At 38.3% G+C, this 18,536-nt stretch overlaps 2 protein-coding genes across 2 annotated transcripts; both read left to right on the forward strand.

Annotated features, from left to right (window-relative positions):
- The first annotated feature begins 99 nt into the window (after window positions 1-99).
- On the forward strand, window positions 100-6,529 carry tm4sf18 (transmembrane 4 L six family member 18). The gene is made up of 4 exons (XM_054603097.1): window positions 100-379; window positions 3,360-3,428; window positions 4,148-4,290; window positions 5,205-6,529. The coding sequence occupies exons 1-4, from the start codon at window positions 200-202 to the stop codon at window positions 5,401-5,403; spliced, it is 591 nt and encodes a 196-aa protein (XP_054459072.1). The 5' UTR covers window positions 100-199; the 3' UTR covers window positions 5,404-6,529.
- Window positions 6,530-7,564: 1,035 nt separating this feature from the next.
- On the forward strand, window positions 7,565-18,169 carry cp (ceruloplasmin). Its single transcript, XM_054602189.1, has 24 exons — window positions 7,565-7,831; window positions 8,618-8,862; window positions 8,943-9,155; window positions 9,973-10,146; window positions 10,231-10,322; window positions 10,871-11,033; window positions 11,138-11,276; window positions 11,491-11,630; window positions 12,024-12,164; window positions 12,279-12,323; window positions 12,425-12,639; window positions 12,894-13,050; window positions 13,178-13,390; window positions 13,547-13,751; window positions 14,746-14,885; window positions 15,018-15,146; window positions 15,418-15,524; window positions 15,692-15,747; window positions 15,911-15,982; window positions 16,645-16,736; window positions 16,870-17,009; window positions 17,104-17,160; window positions 17,669-17,774; window positions 17,882-18,169. The coding sequence occupies exons 1-24, from the start codon at window positions 7,662-7,664 to the stop codon at window positions 17,905-17,907; spliced, it is 3,237 nt and encodes a 1,078-aa protein (XP_054458164.1). The 5' UTR covers window positions 7,565-7,661; the 3' UTR covers window positions 17,908-18,169.
- Window positions 18,170-18,536: the final 367 nt, after the last annotated feature.

The following is an 18,536-nucleotide window of genomic DNA, read 5'->3' on the forward strand; positions in this document are numbered from 1 at the left end:
ACACACACACAAACACACACACACACACACACACACACACTTGAGGGATTTCTCATATCCCTTGTTTTGGTTTCCTGGCTCCCCATCTGGTTGGACCCTTCCCTTCCCTCCCCTCTCTTTCTGTGGCTCTCCTCTGTCCATTCCAGTCCTTTCCTCTCCTCTCCTCCCTGCGGTTGTGAGTGTGCTTTTTGGGTGAGCGATGTGTTGTTCGGTGGGTTTCGCCAGATCTCTGGGTCTGGCCCTGCTGCCTCTGGCCCTCTGCTGCATCCTGGCCAACCTGCTGCTGCTGTTTCCCATGGGAGAGCTCACCTACATCCAGCAGGACCGCCTGGCCAGCTACATCTGGTATTTTGGGGGACTTGGAGGAGGGGGAGCGCTGGTGAGTAAAATACATGCATTTATGTTCTTATTAGATTATGAAACCTTCTGGTTAGTCACTAGTTATATTTATAGAGTAGGGTAAATATTCTGATCCCAATTTTGTCATCTTTGGTCAGATCATCAGATATCTGGAGGTCAACTAATGGTCTAGTGAACAAACCTCAAACATTAGATACTGGTCATGAAGTAGTAACATATTTTGAAGGAAGGACAACCACACATGGAGGTCTCATTATTTTATTTGTGCCAAACAAAGTACAGTGTGGTTATCCTTTTTTTAAAAGCTAAACTTAGCATCATTGGATAACTTTCCTTTAACTCAATGCAGTCAAAAGTTACTTTTATAGTTTTGCTTCATGTTAAGTTTAAAATGTGTTTACCAGCTTAAAAATGCAATTGAATCTTGAACTGATTACTTTTTTCTAATTATATTTTATGCTGATCAATAATCAAAAAAATCTAAAATTCAAAGAATTTTAGACCAATCTTTGATTTATCATTACATTTGAAACATAATACCTGTTTTCCATGTGGTGCATATCCTTTCATTTTCTGCTGCTCAAATATATTTGGATTGCAGCTGCACCAGTGTTAGCTTGGTGTACAGACCTTTGACAGAGATTTATATATTATTTTGCTTAAATTAAATTTAAAGGCCCTAAAGTATATAGTGTGTGAGATTGGATTATTTTGCCTGGCAAAAGAGGTTTATCAATATGGATGTAGGTTTAAATGAGTTCAATGGTACCATGTGATGTAATTCATCACTCTTATTTTCATTGTAAAGAGAAACTAAAAAAGAATGTCAATTGTTTCCCCTTCAGCACCATTCAGTCTGAGTGTGTTTTCAGTTTCTCATTGAGAACAATGAAGTTTTGTTTGAATTCACAGTTAATCTGTCTGCTATGCTGCTGATCTGGTGGGTTCATGCTCCAACTGAGCTGAAATGAGCTGTTCTTTCAGTTTGATTTTAAGGAAGAACAGAGGAGAGATTGTATTTACCCAAACAAGATTAACCTTGTTGACTAGTAGATCACTTGTGTTGGGTACACAAAGCTTCACTCTGTAAAATATTCAGCTATTTATTTAGTTTTTTATTTAAAAAACTCTCAGAACATCTTAGCATGCAACTGTAACAGATACCGTTTTCTACTTAACAACAGATTTTGCAAAGAAAATGGTACACAGAAAGTTAACTAAACACATGACCAATCACATTTCAGTTTCCCATTTAACAGTAGGTATAGTGTGTTTCAGGCATTTAAAGAAGGCCTTTCTCAGCTGCTCATATCTGACCTTCTCTTGCAGAAAAATTATGATTTAACTGCAAATGTTTGCGGAAATTTGGGGCAAAGCTGTCGAAAAGACTAAAACAGATTTTTAACATTTTTCATACCTCATTCAGTACCTCATTATTAGAAAACTTTATTTATAGTAGAATCTTTAGAAGCTTAACTGTGATGAATCAGCACATAAATTGGAGACCAAACACTTCAAAAACAGAAGAGGATGCAAAACACTGATCAATGAATTATTAAATCCATTCAAGTTATGATAGCGAAAGGTCTTAACCTTAAAATGTTCCTTTCACATGCTGTTAATGACAAATGGCAAATGTGTCACAATAAAAGTCAAAGGATTATGCCCTTTGAGCTGCTGATTGGTTGTTAATGTGATCTATAGAAGAAGTTTGTATTAACTTCAAACAGCAGAAAAGGGTAATGGACCACAAAACAGGGTTCAGAGTTAAACATGAGGATTCATTTAAATCAGAAATAAAGGTAAGAAGCCTTACTCACTATTTTAGGATTAGCTAGTCTGTACATGTTCTTGTTGCATCTGTTTTTAGAAGATAAAACTTCAACCTCATTTAGTTTTTATTTGTTTTTCTAAGATTACTTTTGCTGTGCTGTCCTTATTTTTTCCCCTTTGAGCTTTTCCTTTCTTTGTAGAAATGACAGAAAGCTAAAGAGTCAGAGAGCAAATTGAACCCCTCTGAGAGAAATCTATCTTTAGCTCCCTCCTTTCCTCTCCCTCCCTCTTCTTCACTCCCTTTTCCTCCTTTCTCTCTTCCTTTCTCGCTGTGCACTTCCCTCTGTATTGTCAGTATCACTGTGCCTCAGCTCAAGGACAGTGCTTTCGGGGGACATTCAGGATGTGTATGTAACGATGCACATGAACTTTTTGTGTGCGTGTGTGTAGAACCTTGGGAACTTCCCTCCCCCTGTTAGGACAACACAGGAAAGAGGAGGAGGAGAAAAAAAGGGTGGGAGGGATAGTAAAAGAGTATCCTGAAACAAACAGATGTCACTTAAGGAACACTTTACTGTATGTTAATGCTAATATAGCATGCTGACGGTCTAAGACTGTTTCCAAAAGTGCCACGTTATTTTACATGCTACATACTATGCTAGCATGTGCCAGCATTCTATTTAAAGCACAGGAGGCCTTAGAAGAGCCGATGCTGACAAAGTACTTCTTAGACCATTGTAAGTTAAGCCATATCTGACAAGTTGAACCTGACTAAGTCTTAAATGGCCTGTAAACATTTGATGAGTGTGAAATGAGCATGACAGCCTCATGTTGCACATTTGTTTACGTCCTCGGCGATTTGTCTTTCAGGTCTTGTCCATATGAACAATACTGCTTTTAAACAAAGATGGTGATTGAAAAGTGGGACAAAAAATGTGTCGCTGTATTATATGAACTGTATGTATGTGCTTTTTATAAACAAATGTACTTGAATTGACTTGACTTGCAGTGCTATAGTAATACATTATGGGTGGTGGTAATGATATGCTTCCAGTAACTGCAAGCAAAGGAAAGCAGGGTCAATTATATTTCTTGTAATATATATATATATATACAAATTTACCATTGGCCTACTACTATACTACTATTTTATGTCTAACATTTTAAAGTGATTAAAAATGATGAAAAAAATGCTGCTGTTCAGAAATGTATTTTTGTGTTTCCAGATGCTGTTTCCAGCTGTGGTCTTCATCACTCTTGGGAAATGTAACTGTTGTTGGAATGAGAGCTTAATGGTAAGGAACTTACCAAACTATCAATAACACGCAAAAGCTACAGAAGATTCTCTATGCAAAGCTAAGTCTGCATCAAAAACTCCAGGAGTAATGACACTGATGCTAAGCTAATGCTATGGCAGAGAAGCCACATATTGTGTTCATGCTGTATTTGCACACTGCTATTTGACATGTCTCACAGGGTGATAAGCAATACCATGTATTTAAGAAAATCCTAATTTCTCAAACAATTGTTCTCTAAAAATATAAAAAGACACACATCATTATTAAAGAACAGTTGTCCTATTTCTTAGATCAAAATCTATGGTCGTTTGGCCTTGTAACTCTTCATAGTGTCCACATTTGACTGCCATTTTGTTGTTTCTTTCTCACAACTTGGAGAATAATACTCAGCAGTTGTCATTAAGCCAGCCAACACTGTTTCCTTATGAGTTGGAATGTTAATGCTAATCCAGCGATGATAATTCAACAAGGGTCCCATTGTTACTCAACACTCAACAAAGTAAGCTCGGCTCACACCATTCCAGCCAAATGCCCAGCTGCTGTTGTGTGTCTGTGTGTTTGTGTGTGTGTCTATAGCAGCTGTATCTGATCTATGAAACAGATAAATGAAACCGTTTACATTTATACAGATAGGCAGTTACACAGACAGTCACAAAGGCATCCCAACACGTTCATGTTGTTCTTTAAAATCACTGTGTGCCTGTGTTGCTCTCCAGATGTGCGGATCAGTGTTGCCAGCTGTGGTCGGCCTGGTGGGGTCTGGTTACTGTTTCGTCATGTCAGGATTTGTCTTGGTGCAGGGACCCCAGTGCTTCACTTCTTTTGGATGGTCGTACCCCTTTGCAGACCAGGGCGGCAGGTAGGCTGTGTTTGTGTGTGTGTGTGTGTGTGTGTGTGGTGGCATGGGGGGGGTTATAAACAAAGACGAATGTGTGCATACCTGTCTTCAAGGGCAGCAACTAATGATTATTTTCATGGTAATTTTTTTATTTATTTATTAAGCATTTAGTCTTTAAAGTTATTGTGAAAATAGTGGGTTTTTTTTTTTTTCAACCAACAGTCTGAAATCCATCGTGATTAAGTTAACTAGGATATAAAATTGAAACAAAAGAAACAAGATTTCTGCAGCCTTATGTATTTTCTGTTAAGTGCACTACTATGTACAATCACAGAAGGATGAAACAGGTGGGGAAATTAAAAGCTAGGTATCTTCACTGTTTGCAATGCCAAACCCAATGGCCTAATTCAGTCCAGGTCGCAATATCAACGTGGTATTTTTCACATGTTTAACATGTTATAGCAATACTTTACTACAACAAAGTATTTGTTTTCTCAAAACTACTGCTCTGCATATATGCTTAAGTATGTGCACAATATGACAGGGGATGTGATCTAAAATGATAAAAAAATCTATTTTTATGTCATCTCGACTTTACATTTCACTGGTAAACATATCTTACCATGAACGGACTACAAACATCTGTAAAAATTGTAAGTTTTCCCTTTTGCCTGTGGTAAATGTGACAAGGTGCCCTGATATAGAAAACAATGGACTTTGCCTCCACTTGGTTTGTTAATTCTGTATATCAGGACCCTTTGTCATGTGTTATTTCTTACTTATGTCATCATGTGTACTTAGAGACAACTTAGTATTTCAGTATTTTAAGAATGTAGTGCAGCACTCAGAATGACTTGTAACCAATGTAAAAGATGTTGGTATAAATGTAACTGCTGTCTGTGATTGATTTCTGTCTCTCTCTCTCTGTGTCCCAGGTATCTCTTACAACCAGAGACGTGGTCACGCTGTCTTCAGCCGGTTCACATTGTAGAGTGGAACGTGACTCTGCTGTGTGTGTTACTGGGCCTGGCTGTGCTTGAGTTCATCATCTGTCTCTTACAGCTGGGAAACGGTTTAGTAAACGCTGTCTGCCGGCCCTGTTGCTACAAGCAGGAGTATAGTCTTAATGCGTAGATCAACACACACACATGTTTGTAGAGTCACCTGCTGAGACAGAAGTGCATGTGCACACATGAACAAATCACACACTCAAAATTTACTGCACACAAAGCGTCATTGCTCAGCACCATGTGTATGTGTGCAAGTACAATTCAACCTCACTTAGACACACCAACAGTACATGCAGTGTCATTGACATCTGACAGCCACGTCAGTGTTATCAATATATTTTCAAGCTTTTAATTTGCCCTGTTAAAGTGGCAAAAAATCAATATGCGGTCATTGTTGATAATGATGATGATAATGATCTTTTCTGATGCAGAAAGTCTTAACATTTCAGAGGCAACAGGTTATTAGTCCACAATAATGTGGGGTGTGTGTCCTGAATACTCTATAGAAACGTAGAAAGGTACAGCATCCATGTTATTGATAATGATAATATTATTAATATTAATAGTATTAATAATAATATTTATAATAATAGATATATGGAATAGGTTTTGCTGAAGTAAGTAACAGTGTGTGAAACGTTCATGTGCCCTATTTGCTTTTTTAAAGAAGAAGATAAAAAAACTGTGTTGAATGACTACTGTTCACTTCACGAAATTTATATTCTTAATTTCAATGTCTCTCACTTTCTTTATTATCATTATTGGCTGTATACTTTCTGAACTTTCAGGAACCCAACAACTACAATACCGTTTTATTTCATAAACAGATGCTATTACACTTCAAACCACTGTTGTTACACTAGTATACTTAAAATGACAGCCACATATTGTTTGATAATGTTGGAAAACACATAAGCTCTTGTATCATTGTTGATGGTGTCCTTGCAAGGAGAGATGCACATTTCCATTATTTAGTTGTTCATAAGCATCTTGGCTGACATGATTATCTTGATGTCAGCCAAGATGGTTCTTGTTGTTCCAACAATTATACACTGTTTGATCACTTAAGGATTAAGAGCAGATTTTTGTGTTTATTTGTACATTTGTTTGCTTTTTAGAGCATTTTGTTGTAAATTGTTTTCTTTACGTCTTTCGGAGGCTAGATCAGTGTGAACAGACATTTTATATATATTTTAGTGACATATTTTTATAATGTTTGTTTGTTTGTGCCGCCTTTAATAAAAAAATACTATTTCAATTTTAAGTATCCAGTGAGTCATTAAGTTGAGGCTGATCTTTTCCCACAAAAACAGGTTCCCTTTTCATATTTACACATTCTCCTGTGTGTATATATGTGTATGCACGCTTGACTCCCCGCTGCTTCTCCTCCAAACTTTTACTATAAACAAAATGTTTCCATCAACTTATCTCATAAGGGTCTTTGACAAAAATGCAATATTAGCTTACGTGTGATAAGTAAGCATGGTATGTGTGTATTTTTTATCATTCCTGTACTAAAGTGTCTGTCCTGGAGTTTCCAGAGTTGCCTGTTATTGATCTACGTCAGGACACAGACTGAGTAAATGTAGCTTCGGACCCTGTGAGTCAAGCGCAATACAAGTACTTTTACAATTGTCTATCACATGGTGGCTGTGGGGAGAATATTTTCTTTATGTCAATGGCACATTGTGAAAAAAATTGCGTTATAAACCGTAAAACAATGACAAAATAGTTTTGGTAACAGAATTAATTGGCCTTCATCGTCTTTAGAGGTAGATAAAAGTACTTCAAATGAGTGTTAATTAAACCAATTAGCTTGATTGGACTGATTTAGTGGATTAGGACAAACGCAAATCTAAGCATGGGAATCAGATTTTTTTGGTGTAATTATTAACCTTTTGCTGAGTGTTTTCATCACTGGTTACACATGACTACACATGATTTTTGCCTGCATTTCTACAAGCACGCAAAATAAAACTGACAGTGGTACAGATTAGGCTTTCTTTATTCTGACGAAAATTAGATATTCAGCATGAAGTCTAATGAAAACGTATCTTAAATCTGATCTCTCCGTGGTTGGACCATCAAATGTGGACGTTGCAAAGAAAAAATCTGTTCTTATGCAACTCTAACCTTTTGATCAGACAGGGTGCCGGGGAGCTCCCCCTCTTACCTCTGTGATAGGTTGGCTCAAACCCTGACTGTTGGTCAGTGACCCCTCTGCCCTGCTTGGCTGTTACCAGTCAGCTGAGGTAGTATAAAGACACACAGAGGGTTTAAAGTCTCTCAGACAGACTGACTTACAGCTGTCAGTTGTATCATCATTATCATCCTCTTGATTGGGGAACAGAATTAAAGACTCATCTTCAGTGACAGTGCTAAATGTTCAAAATGAAGCTACTTGGGTTAAGGGGAGTGTTGCTGCTGTGCTGTGCAGCAGTATGTGCGTCTGGGATGAGGAGAGAGTACTTTCTCAGGATAGAAGAGGTGTCTTGGAACTACGCTCCAAGTGGGATGAACATCATTCAAAACCGCACACTGCAGGAAGATGAGTGAGTACATGCACAGTACATTGTCTTCATTATGTTGGAGTCAGTCCAGTCAGCCTGCTTAAAATTGATCCAAAATACAGCAGCAAGACTCCTCATTCGTATCAAGAAACCTTTAATTGAAAATTATAATTTTTTGATTTGTTTTCATGCATTTGCAACATATTATAATCTCCAATTGTCAACCACTTCAATAGCCACTTCACCCCCATTCCATGATCTCAATCAAATTTCAAGTCTCAATCAAATTTCAAGATCTCAATCAAATTTCAAGTCTTCCCCATCTTTGTAAGTCATGTTTGTTTAAATTGCTTGCTAGTCCACACTAATATTATTAAGACTACAATTCATTGTTGTGGGAAAACCTTCTATCTCGAAAAAGGCGACTTTTAATAATATAAAAATAGCCTTACTTTTAGCTGTGACAGTGTTTTTTTCAGATATCAAATGTCTTTTTTAAAGTGGTTTATGTAGAATAACATAAATAACATATCAGTATCACCAAATCTAGTGCATAGTTTCCTTTGGAGAGTGATTATTTATATTCTATTTTATATGCTTTCTGTGCAAAAGTCCTTTCACATTTTTACTTTTACTCTTTTAACTTGTGATTCATTTCTTTTTATTTTTTTTTTTACAGTTTTTAACCTCCTGGTCAGCATGCAGCCATATATATATTTAAGCATTTAAATTATGTATATTGTATTTTTTCAGTAGCTTTAGCCAATCACAGGTCTTTGTCATATTTTAACTGTAACACATAATAATCCTCGTTCTCTCTCTCTGTAGAGAAGCCTCTGTCTTTTTAAAGAGAGGCCCCCAGCGTATTGGCTCCACCTACAAGAAGGCTGTGTACAAGCAGTACACTGACTCCTCCTACAGGACTGAGGTGATGAAGGCGGACTGGCTGGGCTACCTGGGACCCATGTTGATGGCCGAGGAGGGAGACACAGTGATTGTCCACCTGAAGAACATGGCAACCAGACCTTACAGCATTCACCCACATGGACTGAACTACAGCAAGGGCAATGAGGGTGAGGACTTAATGAAGTGATGGGCAGGCTTAACAGACTGTCAGATGTGTGACTTTGTGTGCTTGTATTTGTCTCTTCAGGGGCCCTTTACCCAGACGGTACTGGTCCAGAGCTTAAGCGTGACGACTCAGTGGCTACTGGTATAATAGTGACATATGAGTGGACGCTCCCAGAGAGCCACAGCCCAACATCAGAGGAAAGCAACTGCATGACCAGATTCTACCACTCCCACGTCAGCCCACCAAAAGACATCAACTCAGGACTGATAGGACCCCTCCTTGTCTGTAAAAGAGGTACTGCAACCCTTTTTAACCTTTTAGTATCAGGTGATGGAACTTAAATACATTTATTTAAGTGCTGTAGTATTTTCAGGTACTTGTGCTTTGGTTTTCATTTTCTGCTACTAAACTGGTCACTAAATTGGCTACTTCCACTATGTCTAACCAACACTGATACATGCAATTTGGCTGCATAATGAGTAGTTTTACTTTAGACACGTTGAGTACATTTTGCTAACAATACTTCTGCTAACAATACTACACTGTGCAATAATAGTTAAATAATAGTTAAAATAGTTTTTTCTGTCTGTAAATATAATATTTCAGTTATTGTTGATTTTCTACTGTTTTTTATTGCTTATTTATAATACTTGTTTTTTTTTATTTTCATTTTTTACTTTTATCTTGTCTTTCTTCTACTATGTCTCTTGTGTGCACTTTACTCTACGCTGCTGTAAGCCTACAAATTTCCCCGCTGCGGGACTAATAAAGGATTATCTTATCTTATCTTATCTTATCTCTACTGTTAAGCTGATTAATGTTCAGAAGGGGATACCTAGTTCGAGGCCCTTAAAAAACGTGTTTCTCAATTAACTTCTTACTATCAATTTATCCATTTTTTTTTATTTCACCACAAATTAAACTATCAAAAATATTGCTGGATTCTTGTCAAATCTGTGAGATCATCTGTGGCAATACCAAAAAGTAGCATCCAAAATAGTGAGAAGTTCATTGAGATAATAGTTTTGTAGGTTGTCCTTAAGTACTGTAGGTTTCCCCTTCAGGTTATCAATGCATGTTGTCCTAAAATGTCCTCTCTTGCCTTCTGTAGGGACTCTGGACCTACATGGAGATAGCTCAGGAGACTATCTGTACTCTCTGCTCTTCATGGTGTCAGATGAGAACTTCAGCTGGTACCTGGACGACAACATCAGGACGTACATTACGAATCCCGCCAGTGGCTTGAAGGAGGACGAAGATTTTATTGAAAGCAACAAAATGCACGGTGAGTGGTAGCATTCATGTACACATACACCTACCCAAATACATACACATACAAATACCTTTAACTCTTGTCTGTGGATTGCAGGTATAAATGGTTTTGTGTACGGTAACCTGCCTGGACTGAGCATGTGCCAAGGCAACAAGATCCACTGGCATATGATTGGCTTAGGCAATGAGGTAAATATAGTATTTTTATTATCATTATTCTAATAATAATAATAATTGTTAACAGTTTTATATTATTAATATTATCATCATAATAATTATAATATTAATTATAATAATTATTACCACAAATCAGTACATCGTTTTGGTTGATCTGCTTTTAACTGAGTGAACCTTTCTAGTTATTGTCTGTTTTGTCTTTTTCAGTACATTTCGAAGTAGCTAAGGGTATTTGGAAAGCTTTGTCAGCCTATTTGGGCACAGATATTAAGAATATTTTATTGTATACTATCAAGACCAAGTACCTGTAATAGAACTCATATTTATTGTCAAATTGGGTGCTTATTCAAACATTTTAAGACGCACGTTCTATTTATCATTTTGTAGCTGAAAGTCTGAACAGTAAGTGTCACTGTTCTCCCTTTACAATTACTTCTGGCCTCTTTTGATAGTTTGTTGGAAAAAATAATAATACGTGAACATGTGTCACTTTTTGCAGGGCTGTGATAGCAACAAGCGCCTGGTCATAACCCAGTTTAAATTTAATTTATCTACAACAGGTGGACATGCATTCAGTTCATTTCCATGGCCAGATCCTGACCACTCAGAACCACCACACAGACACAGTCAGTCTTTTCCCAGCCTCCAGCACTACAGCTGAAATGGTAGCGGACAACCCTGGACACTGGCTGCTGACGTGCACTGTCAATGACCATTTGATAGGTGAGCCCACTTCCTTAATTCTTAGACCTTTTGTCACCCAGTTGGATAATTCATCAATTTGTTTAGTATTTGTTTTTGAGTTTTTGTTTCGTGGTTTTGTCTAGCTGGAATGCAGGCTTTATTTGAAATCAAGAAGTGTTTCCCCAACGTCCACAAGCCCCGGCCACATGGTGAACTCAGACCGTTCTTCATTGCTGCTGAAGAGGAAGTCTGGGACTATGCTCCTACACTGCCTACTGATGGGTTAGTTACTGTACACACACAAATACACACAAACACTCCTACAGAAATGGTCCAGGTTAGCCTTAATGATTCTGTAAGAGACAGCTGTTAATAATTTGTACTGTGTGTGTGTGTGTGTGTGTGTGTGTGTGTGTGTGTGTGTGTGTGTGTGTGTGTGTGTGTGTGTGTGTGTGTGTGTGTGTGTGTGTGTGTGTGTGTGTGTGTGTGTGTTTAGTGAAGCAGATATGTTTGTTACCAGAAGTCAAAACCGTATTGGAAGCCGGTATAAGAAGGTCCGCTATGTGGAATACACTGACATTACCTTCACAACAAAGATGCTACGCAGCCCAGAGGAGCAACACCTTGGAATTCTGGGTAATCCAGGCTGCTGAAGAGGGGTTGTTTGAACTTTTTTTCAGAGTCAGAGATGCTTTGGAGGCACATATAAACTCATATTAGTACAACCAAATGATCTTGTTACTAAATGAAAAATGCTATATATCGCTAGTATTTTATTTAACTAGGTAAATTATGATATGTCTTGCTCCCCTCACCTTCACGCCTTGTCATTTTTGAAGGCATTTAAGGTCTTTGTTCATATTTTGGTCAGACTTCCTACTTTGCTTTAACAGATGGCCAGTTTCAACACTTATGTTTGAAATATGTCAGCAGGACCATGATGAGATATCTCCCATCATGGCGTCATCTAATGGTCTTTTGTGCTCAATTTGTGCTTGTGTGTCTATTGGTGTCCATCCATGTCTCCAGGTCCTGTGCTGCGAGCTGAAGAGAAGGACACTATCAAGGTGGTGTTTAAGAACATGGCCAGCCGGCCTTACAGTATACAGCCACATGGTGTTCAGTACAGTATAGAACAGGATGGGACGCTCTATCACAATGAACTGGAAGGTTAATACAAGCATACACTCACACTGTTATTAATGTACTAGATTATACATTTAAGACGCTTTGTCTAGTTTTATGTCTCCGTCTTTCCTCACCTACACTTATTCTCCTCCTCAGAGTCCCATACAGCAAAGAAACTGCGGGAGTTAAAGAGGGAACCAAGTGAGCTAAAGCCTGAATTATTACAGTACCAGTCTAAGTTAGCATGCATTAAGAATAACATCATTTTAATAATCTTTCTTTTTATTAATTAATGTAACTAGGAGTGGTGACCCCTCCCCCAGCTGCTCTGGTCAGACCTGGGACGTTGCACACCTATGAATGGATGGTGCCATTGGGTGCTGGTCCAGTCCAAGGGGAGGCTGACTGTCTGACCTATCTGTACTACTCTGGAGTGGACCCTGTTAAAGACACCAACTCTGGACTGGTCGGACCGCTTCTTATTTGTCGTCCTGGATCACTGAAAAAAGGAGTACAAGTAAGAAGAGAGCGTCAGTTTTGGCAGTTCACATCACATTGAATCTGGTATAGTCAGTTCTGATTTGTGGGATGTTTGCAGTACATGTGGAACTAAATCTGATACATATCTTGCTTGTGGCAAGAAGGATGGTGGACAGCTTCAATGGAAGTCTGCCATGATGGGAGACAGAAAAGTGAAATGTCTGAAAATGTATTGATGAAACCACCATTTGACAACTTTCCTCCTCTTTCTTCTCTCTTCTCCTCATGTAGAAAAACTATAACAAAGAGTTCCACCTCATGGCCACCATCTTTGACGAGAACCTAAGCTGGTATCTGGATGACAACATTAAGTCCCTTACCACTGCTCCTGCGAAGCCTACTGTGAACAAGGAGGACGAGGACTTTATAGAAAGCAACAAGATGCATGGTGTGTAGGAGACGCACACTCACACACTGATCCCTGGCAGCTCAGCTTGGCTTATCTTTTCCCGTGATGATTTTATCATCTTTAAGCTAATCACTGTGGGTTTTCTTTCTGTGTCTTTCTCGTTTAGCAATCAATGGCTTTGTCTATAGGAACCTCCCAGGCCTGACCATGTGTAAGGGGGATAAGGTAACGTGGCACGTGTCAGGACTGGGTTCAGAGACGGACATCATCAGCCTTTACTTCCAGGGAAACCGCTTCATCTACCGCCAGAACAGACGAGACACCATCAGCGTCTTCCCTCACATCTCACACACTGTCACTATGGAGCCAGACAGCATGGGTACACATCTCTCTCTCTCTTACGCACACATGATGGCACTTATACTTGTGAGAACCTTCAGTGACATCCAATCATTTCAAATCTCATAATGGTCATAATGGAGCCTAACATGTACATTGTGTATTTATGCACATATGATGATTGTGATTGTTTCAGGTCAGTTTGAAGTGGTGTCGGCCACAGTGAACCATTATCGTGGCGGGATGAGAGCCAACTACACGGTGATGAAGTGCAGCATGTTTCAGCGTCAGAGTGAGATTATGCTCCACTCAAAAACCTACTACGTCGCAGCCATGGAGATGGACTGGGACTACTCTCCAAACCGCACCTGGGAGGCTGAGATGTTCCGCGGTCAGCAGAAGTACAGTACCACCTGCCCACCATTTTTTTCCCCCTAGGATGTCAAAGTCCTGATCCGACCTACTCTGCCGTAAATGGCTGGGTAGGTTTGGTTTAGGTATGAGGAGAGAGGTTGGTTGGGGTTAGGGTAATAATATCAGGGTAAGCCAATCAGAGGCAGAGTAGGGCGGGTAATGCCTTCGCAATTCTAGGAAAAAAAATATCGCCACCTGCAAATATACAGCATGAAAATAGATGTTTAAAAAATATCAGAACATTTGCGGACAGTGGCCGGCAAAATTGGCCTTTAAAGATTGATGACAGCGGAATAAATAAACTTCCTATATTAACATTCTAGCAGTTTATTTTATTGTATCAATTTTATTGAGTGTTTTGTTACTTCATTACAAACACACACACACTAGTTTATTTTTTTGTCAATCCCATACACTGGCCTGCAGCTGTAAATACAGAGCACAAAACATGGATTAACCAGTATAAAAATAGTGCCCAACAAGTTTTCTGTCTACTCCTGTTTGAGTATAGTTTTCTGAAATTCACAGCAGTTTTAGAAAAAGGAGACTTTTATTTGAGACCTGTTTTTAAAGGTCCTGAGAAGGAACCAAATGGGCTGGGAGATGGACTACACATTGTTGTTTTTAAAATTTCCATGGGCTTTGTTGACAACAAGAAAAACATACAGTAGAATACCACCAGTGTTGTCCTTTAAATCTAGCTTTGCAGTTTTTGAAAACTTCTCTCCTTTTATTTCTTGGGCTCGGTTATTTATGTCAAGATGAAAATATATCACATCCAATGTTTTGTTTGTCTTCAGTGTTTGTGTCTTTTGATAACCAAACAGAAAAACACAGATTCTTGCACAAACATATTTACATGCAAATGGAAGTGAATGCTAAAACACATCCACATGAGGTAAACACACACAACATGACAAACACACTAACAGACCCTCATTTAATCCTCTGCAAAATAAGCCTGTCTCTCTCCCTCCGCAGTCCTGCTCCTGTCTTCCTGGACCAGCAGGGTGGGTTTATAGGCTCCCGTTACAAGAAGGTGGTCTACCGCCAGTTCACCAATAACAAGTTCACCAAGCAAGTGGAAAGGACAGCTGATATGGAACACCTCGGCATTATGGGTAGGCTCTCAGCCAGGCCAGCAGAAATTCACAAACTGTGATTGTAATAAAGAAGCCACAAACACTATGTATGAAACATTATGTGTTTAGACCTGACTGGTCTTTCAATCAGAACCCTTTACCTTCTTTCAGGACCAATGATTCACGCTGATATGGGAGACAAGGTGACGGTGGTTTTTAAAAACATGGCATCCAGGCCTTATTCTATCCACGCCCATGGAGTCAAGACAGATGTCCCGGATGTTCATCTCACCCAACCAGGTAGAGACAGGCAGAAAATGAGCCGACAGGGAAGCAGACCATTAAGAAATAATCCCAGAACGCTTTTTTATAATTGTGGATTCATTGAATTATTATTTTGTGACAAACCTATAGCTTCAATTTTCTGAAAATATCAAAAGGACTCTGCATATGCCTGTTTATTGGTTGTCCTCAGTACTATCTGTCCCTTCACTGAGCTCTAATAGATTGTGTAACTTCAGTTTTCTTCACATAGTATGGTATTTAATACCCAGAAAAATGTCTTTCCCAGGTGACACTTACTCCTACCATTGGTATGTTACAAAGAATACAGGACCAACCGCAGAGCAGGAGCAGTGCTCTGTTTCAGCATACTACTCCACTGCTGATGTTACCAAGGTAAGCTACACACACACACACACACACACACACACACACACACACACACACACACACACACACACACACACACACACACACACACACACACACACACACACACACACACACACACACACACACACACAGGCATTAACATACATTTTTGTTGTCTCCCTGCTTTACAGGACCTGTACAGCGGTCTGATTGGTCCATTGGTGATCTGTCGCCGTAGCTGGGGCAGGTGAGTGTCTCATCATCTTTGCATGCAGCATATACAGTGTGCTTGTGTGATTTCAAGGTATGATGAGCCTGGTATGAATTGTTGTTCTATATCACACAACAATATTATAAAATAATACATAGAATACTATTATTAACAGCTTTATAAACTGTGTCTCTTCCAGGACTTTTGGTATGAAAAAAGAAGTAGAAGAGTTTGCGCTGCTTTTCCTGGTTTTTGATGAGAATGAAAGTTGGTAGGTGCAGTCTATCCTTCAAACTAAATATTAACTTTTTAGACCTTAAGTAGTGAGGACATTTAAACACAATAACAGATGCAGTCCCTTTACTTCATGGTATCTAACAATGAAAATGTTGTTTTGGTTTTAATATTCCAAGGTTTGGAAATAGTCTGAAACCTATGCCACCACCACAATACAATGGAATTTAATGGGATTTTAATTGTGCTAAAATAACACTATAAATTTGAAATACTTACTTTCTTGAAAAAATCTCACAGATAATCAGGATAATCCAAAGACTTTACTGTAAACATTTCTCTTGAGATAATTTAATCAGTAGAGGGTTCAACAGTGATGTGGATAGGCACTTTTACAGGTTCTCCCCTCATATCCTAATCCCGTTTTGACAATGTGTTGTCCTCCTAGTCCTCATTTATCTGGTTTGGCTACATGTACCATACTGTCAGAGTATATTGTAGATCACTGTTTCTGGTTTTATAGCAATTCCAGGCAGATAATCTGTCTGGAATTATATTTATTGTACACTATTATATATTTAGTATATTTATTCTACAATATTTCGCAAACTATTACTGTTATTATTATTATTATTATTATTATTATTATTATTATTATTATTATTATTATTATTATTATTATTATTATTATTATTCCAGGTATCTGGATGAAAATATTAGGACCCACATCAGAAACCCTCGCCCAAACTTGAAGGATGATGAAACCTTTATAGAGAGCAACAAGATGCATGGTGAGATAAACATACACACCAAATAAATTGCATTATTTTAACAGATGTGATATTTTTGTTACTTTAGAAGTCTAACGAAATGTCTTTTATGTCTTTCCAATATGTTTGTTTGTGTGCTTCTCTGTGTATGCAGCCATTAATGGTTATATGTATGGAAATCTGAATGGTTTAAACATGGAAGTGGGTGATAAGGTGTACTGGTACCTGTTGGGAATGGGCAATGAGGTGGACATACACACCGCACACTGGCATGGACATAGTGTGGAATACAAGGTATAAAAGAAACATGCAAGACATGCCTACACAATCACACATGATACAGATTTATACACACAAATACCAACTCTTTTTTGCTCTTTCCCTCCAGCTGGGTGGGGGATCTCATCGTACTGATGTGTACGAGCTGTTTCCAGCAACCTTTCAGGTAAGACCTTAAAACATCTTAACTTTGCTTCAACTGATTTTATTTGTCCTATAATATTTACACTTTAGTGAAACTTCTAGGGATCTGTGTTGCAAAAAGTTATTATTCATCATTCATTGGATTGTAAAATCCTAATCTTTACACGTAATCTCCTTTAAAAATATTTTCTTAAAACAGGTCAGTAAAATCTGCCAATGGGGCAAAAGACAAGAAATAGAAAAAAATAAGTTACAGAATCAATATAGACACGCCAAATAAGTAATACAGATTAACTTTCAATTAAGTTTTTGAGCATGTTAGAGTATTGTTAGAATTGTGCTGCTACATATATGATATAAGCCAATCCTACCATTTTAACAGCAAATAAATGCCATATATATAAACTCTAAATGTTAAATTTGCACAAGTAAGTTACAGAAAAACTGGACTCTGCTGGCTTGACAGTGCTGTCAAACAAGAATAAAATGTAAAATGTGTCACATGACGTTCCCATCTTCTCCCTGTTCAGACAGTGAAGATGCGACCTCAGTATCCTGGTACCTGGCTTCTCCACTGTCACGTCATTGACCACATTAAAGGTGGCATGGAGGCGATGTATACTGTTACTGAGAAAGGTAAGAAAACAAATTAGGCAGGGAGATGAACTCAGGCTAAGAGAAATAATAATGTGGGATAATGAGTATGCTGTGCAGAGAGTAACACGCCTGTTTCTCGTTAACAGCAAAGAAGAAGGGACTCTTTGGCTGAACAGTTGTGAACAAAGGATAGAAGACAGCAGAGACCAGCTCAAATTTCATTTCAGCACCCAATTTATTAAACACTCTTCATAAAATCTTCATAATATGGACCGTTACTTGTGCAAAGTTGAGATAATTACAGCTCAGAATAGACATCACAATTCAGTCATTTTGTATTAAAATTTTTATAATTGTCTAACTGCCTTGATGTTTTTCAAATGACACTTAAGACTGTGAGAATACTGAAAAAATAAAGAAAAATTTAAACCTGAGAGTTATATAAATTAACAGTTTTATATGATTGTTTTGCTTGGCCTGTAATGACAGCAGTCAGGCAGCAGGGAGCACTATAGCCCCAGAGTACACTGCATTGTGTGCGGAAACAAAAAGTGAACATTGTTGTTGAACAGCAATGCAAGAACCTAACACATCTGTAGGGGAAACATGTATCCTTTGGAAGAGCCTCTGACTTATTACAGTCAGGTAGGGATGCAACATTCCCTGACCAATTTGATGCCTTAGGCATGATTTTAGCTGGTGGCCCTCGTACAGCAACCAATTCCACAACCAATCATTGTGTTCACACACTCACAAATAAACTGTTAAGCTTTATGTCTTTTAGATAAAGCCATGCAGATG

This window comes from Anoplopoma fimbria, chromosome 8 (assembly GCF_027596085.1).
Source record: "Anoplopoma fimbria isolate UVic2021 breed Golden Eagle Sablefish chromosome 8, Afim_UVic_2022, whole genome shotgun sequence".
NCBI lineage: Eukaryota > Metazoa > Chordata > Actinopteri > Perciformes > Anoplopomatidae > Anoplopoma > Anoplopoma fimbria.

Coding starts and splice junctions, on each gene's coding strand:
- cp (XM_054602189.1), top strand. CDS start 7,662: ATGTTCAAAATGAAGCTACTTGGGTTAAGGGGAGTGTTGCTGCTGTGC. Junction 9,156..9,972: donor CCTCCTTGTCTGTAAAAGAG/GTACTGCAACCC, acceptor TGCCTTCTGTAG/GGACTCTGGACCTACATGGA. Junction 11,034..11,137: donor TGTCAATGACCATTTGATAG/GTGAGCCCACTT, acceptor GGTTTTGTCTAG/CTGGAATGCAGGCTTTATTT.
- tm4sf18 (XM_054603097.1), top strand. CDS start 200: ATGTGTTGTTCGGTGGGTTTCGCCAGATCTCTGGGTCTGGCCCTGCTG. Junction 380..3,359: donor TTGGAGGAGGGGGAGCGCTG/GTGAGTAAAATA, acceptor TTGTGTTTCCAG/ATGCTGTTTCCAGCTGTGGT. Junction 4,291..5,204: donor TTTGCAGACCAGGGCGGCAG/GTAGGCTGTGTT, acceptor TCTGTGTCCCAG/GTATCTCTTACAACCAGAGA.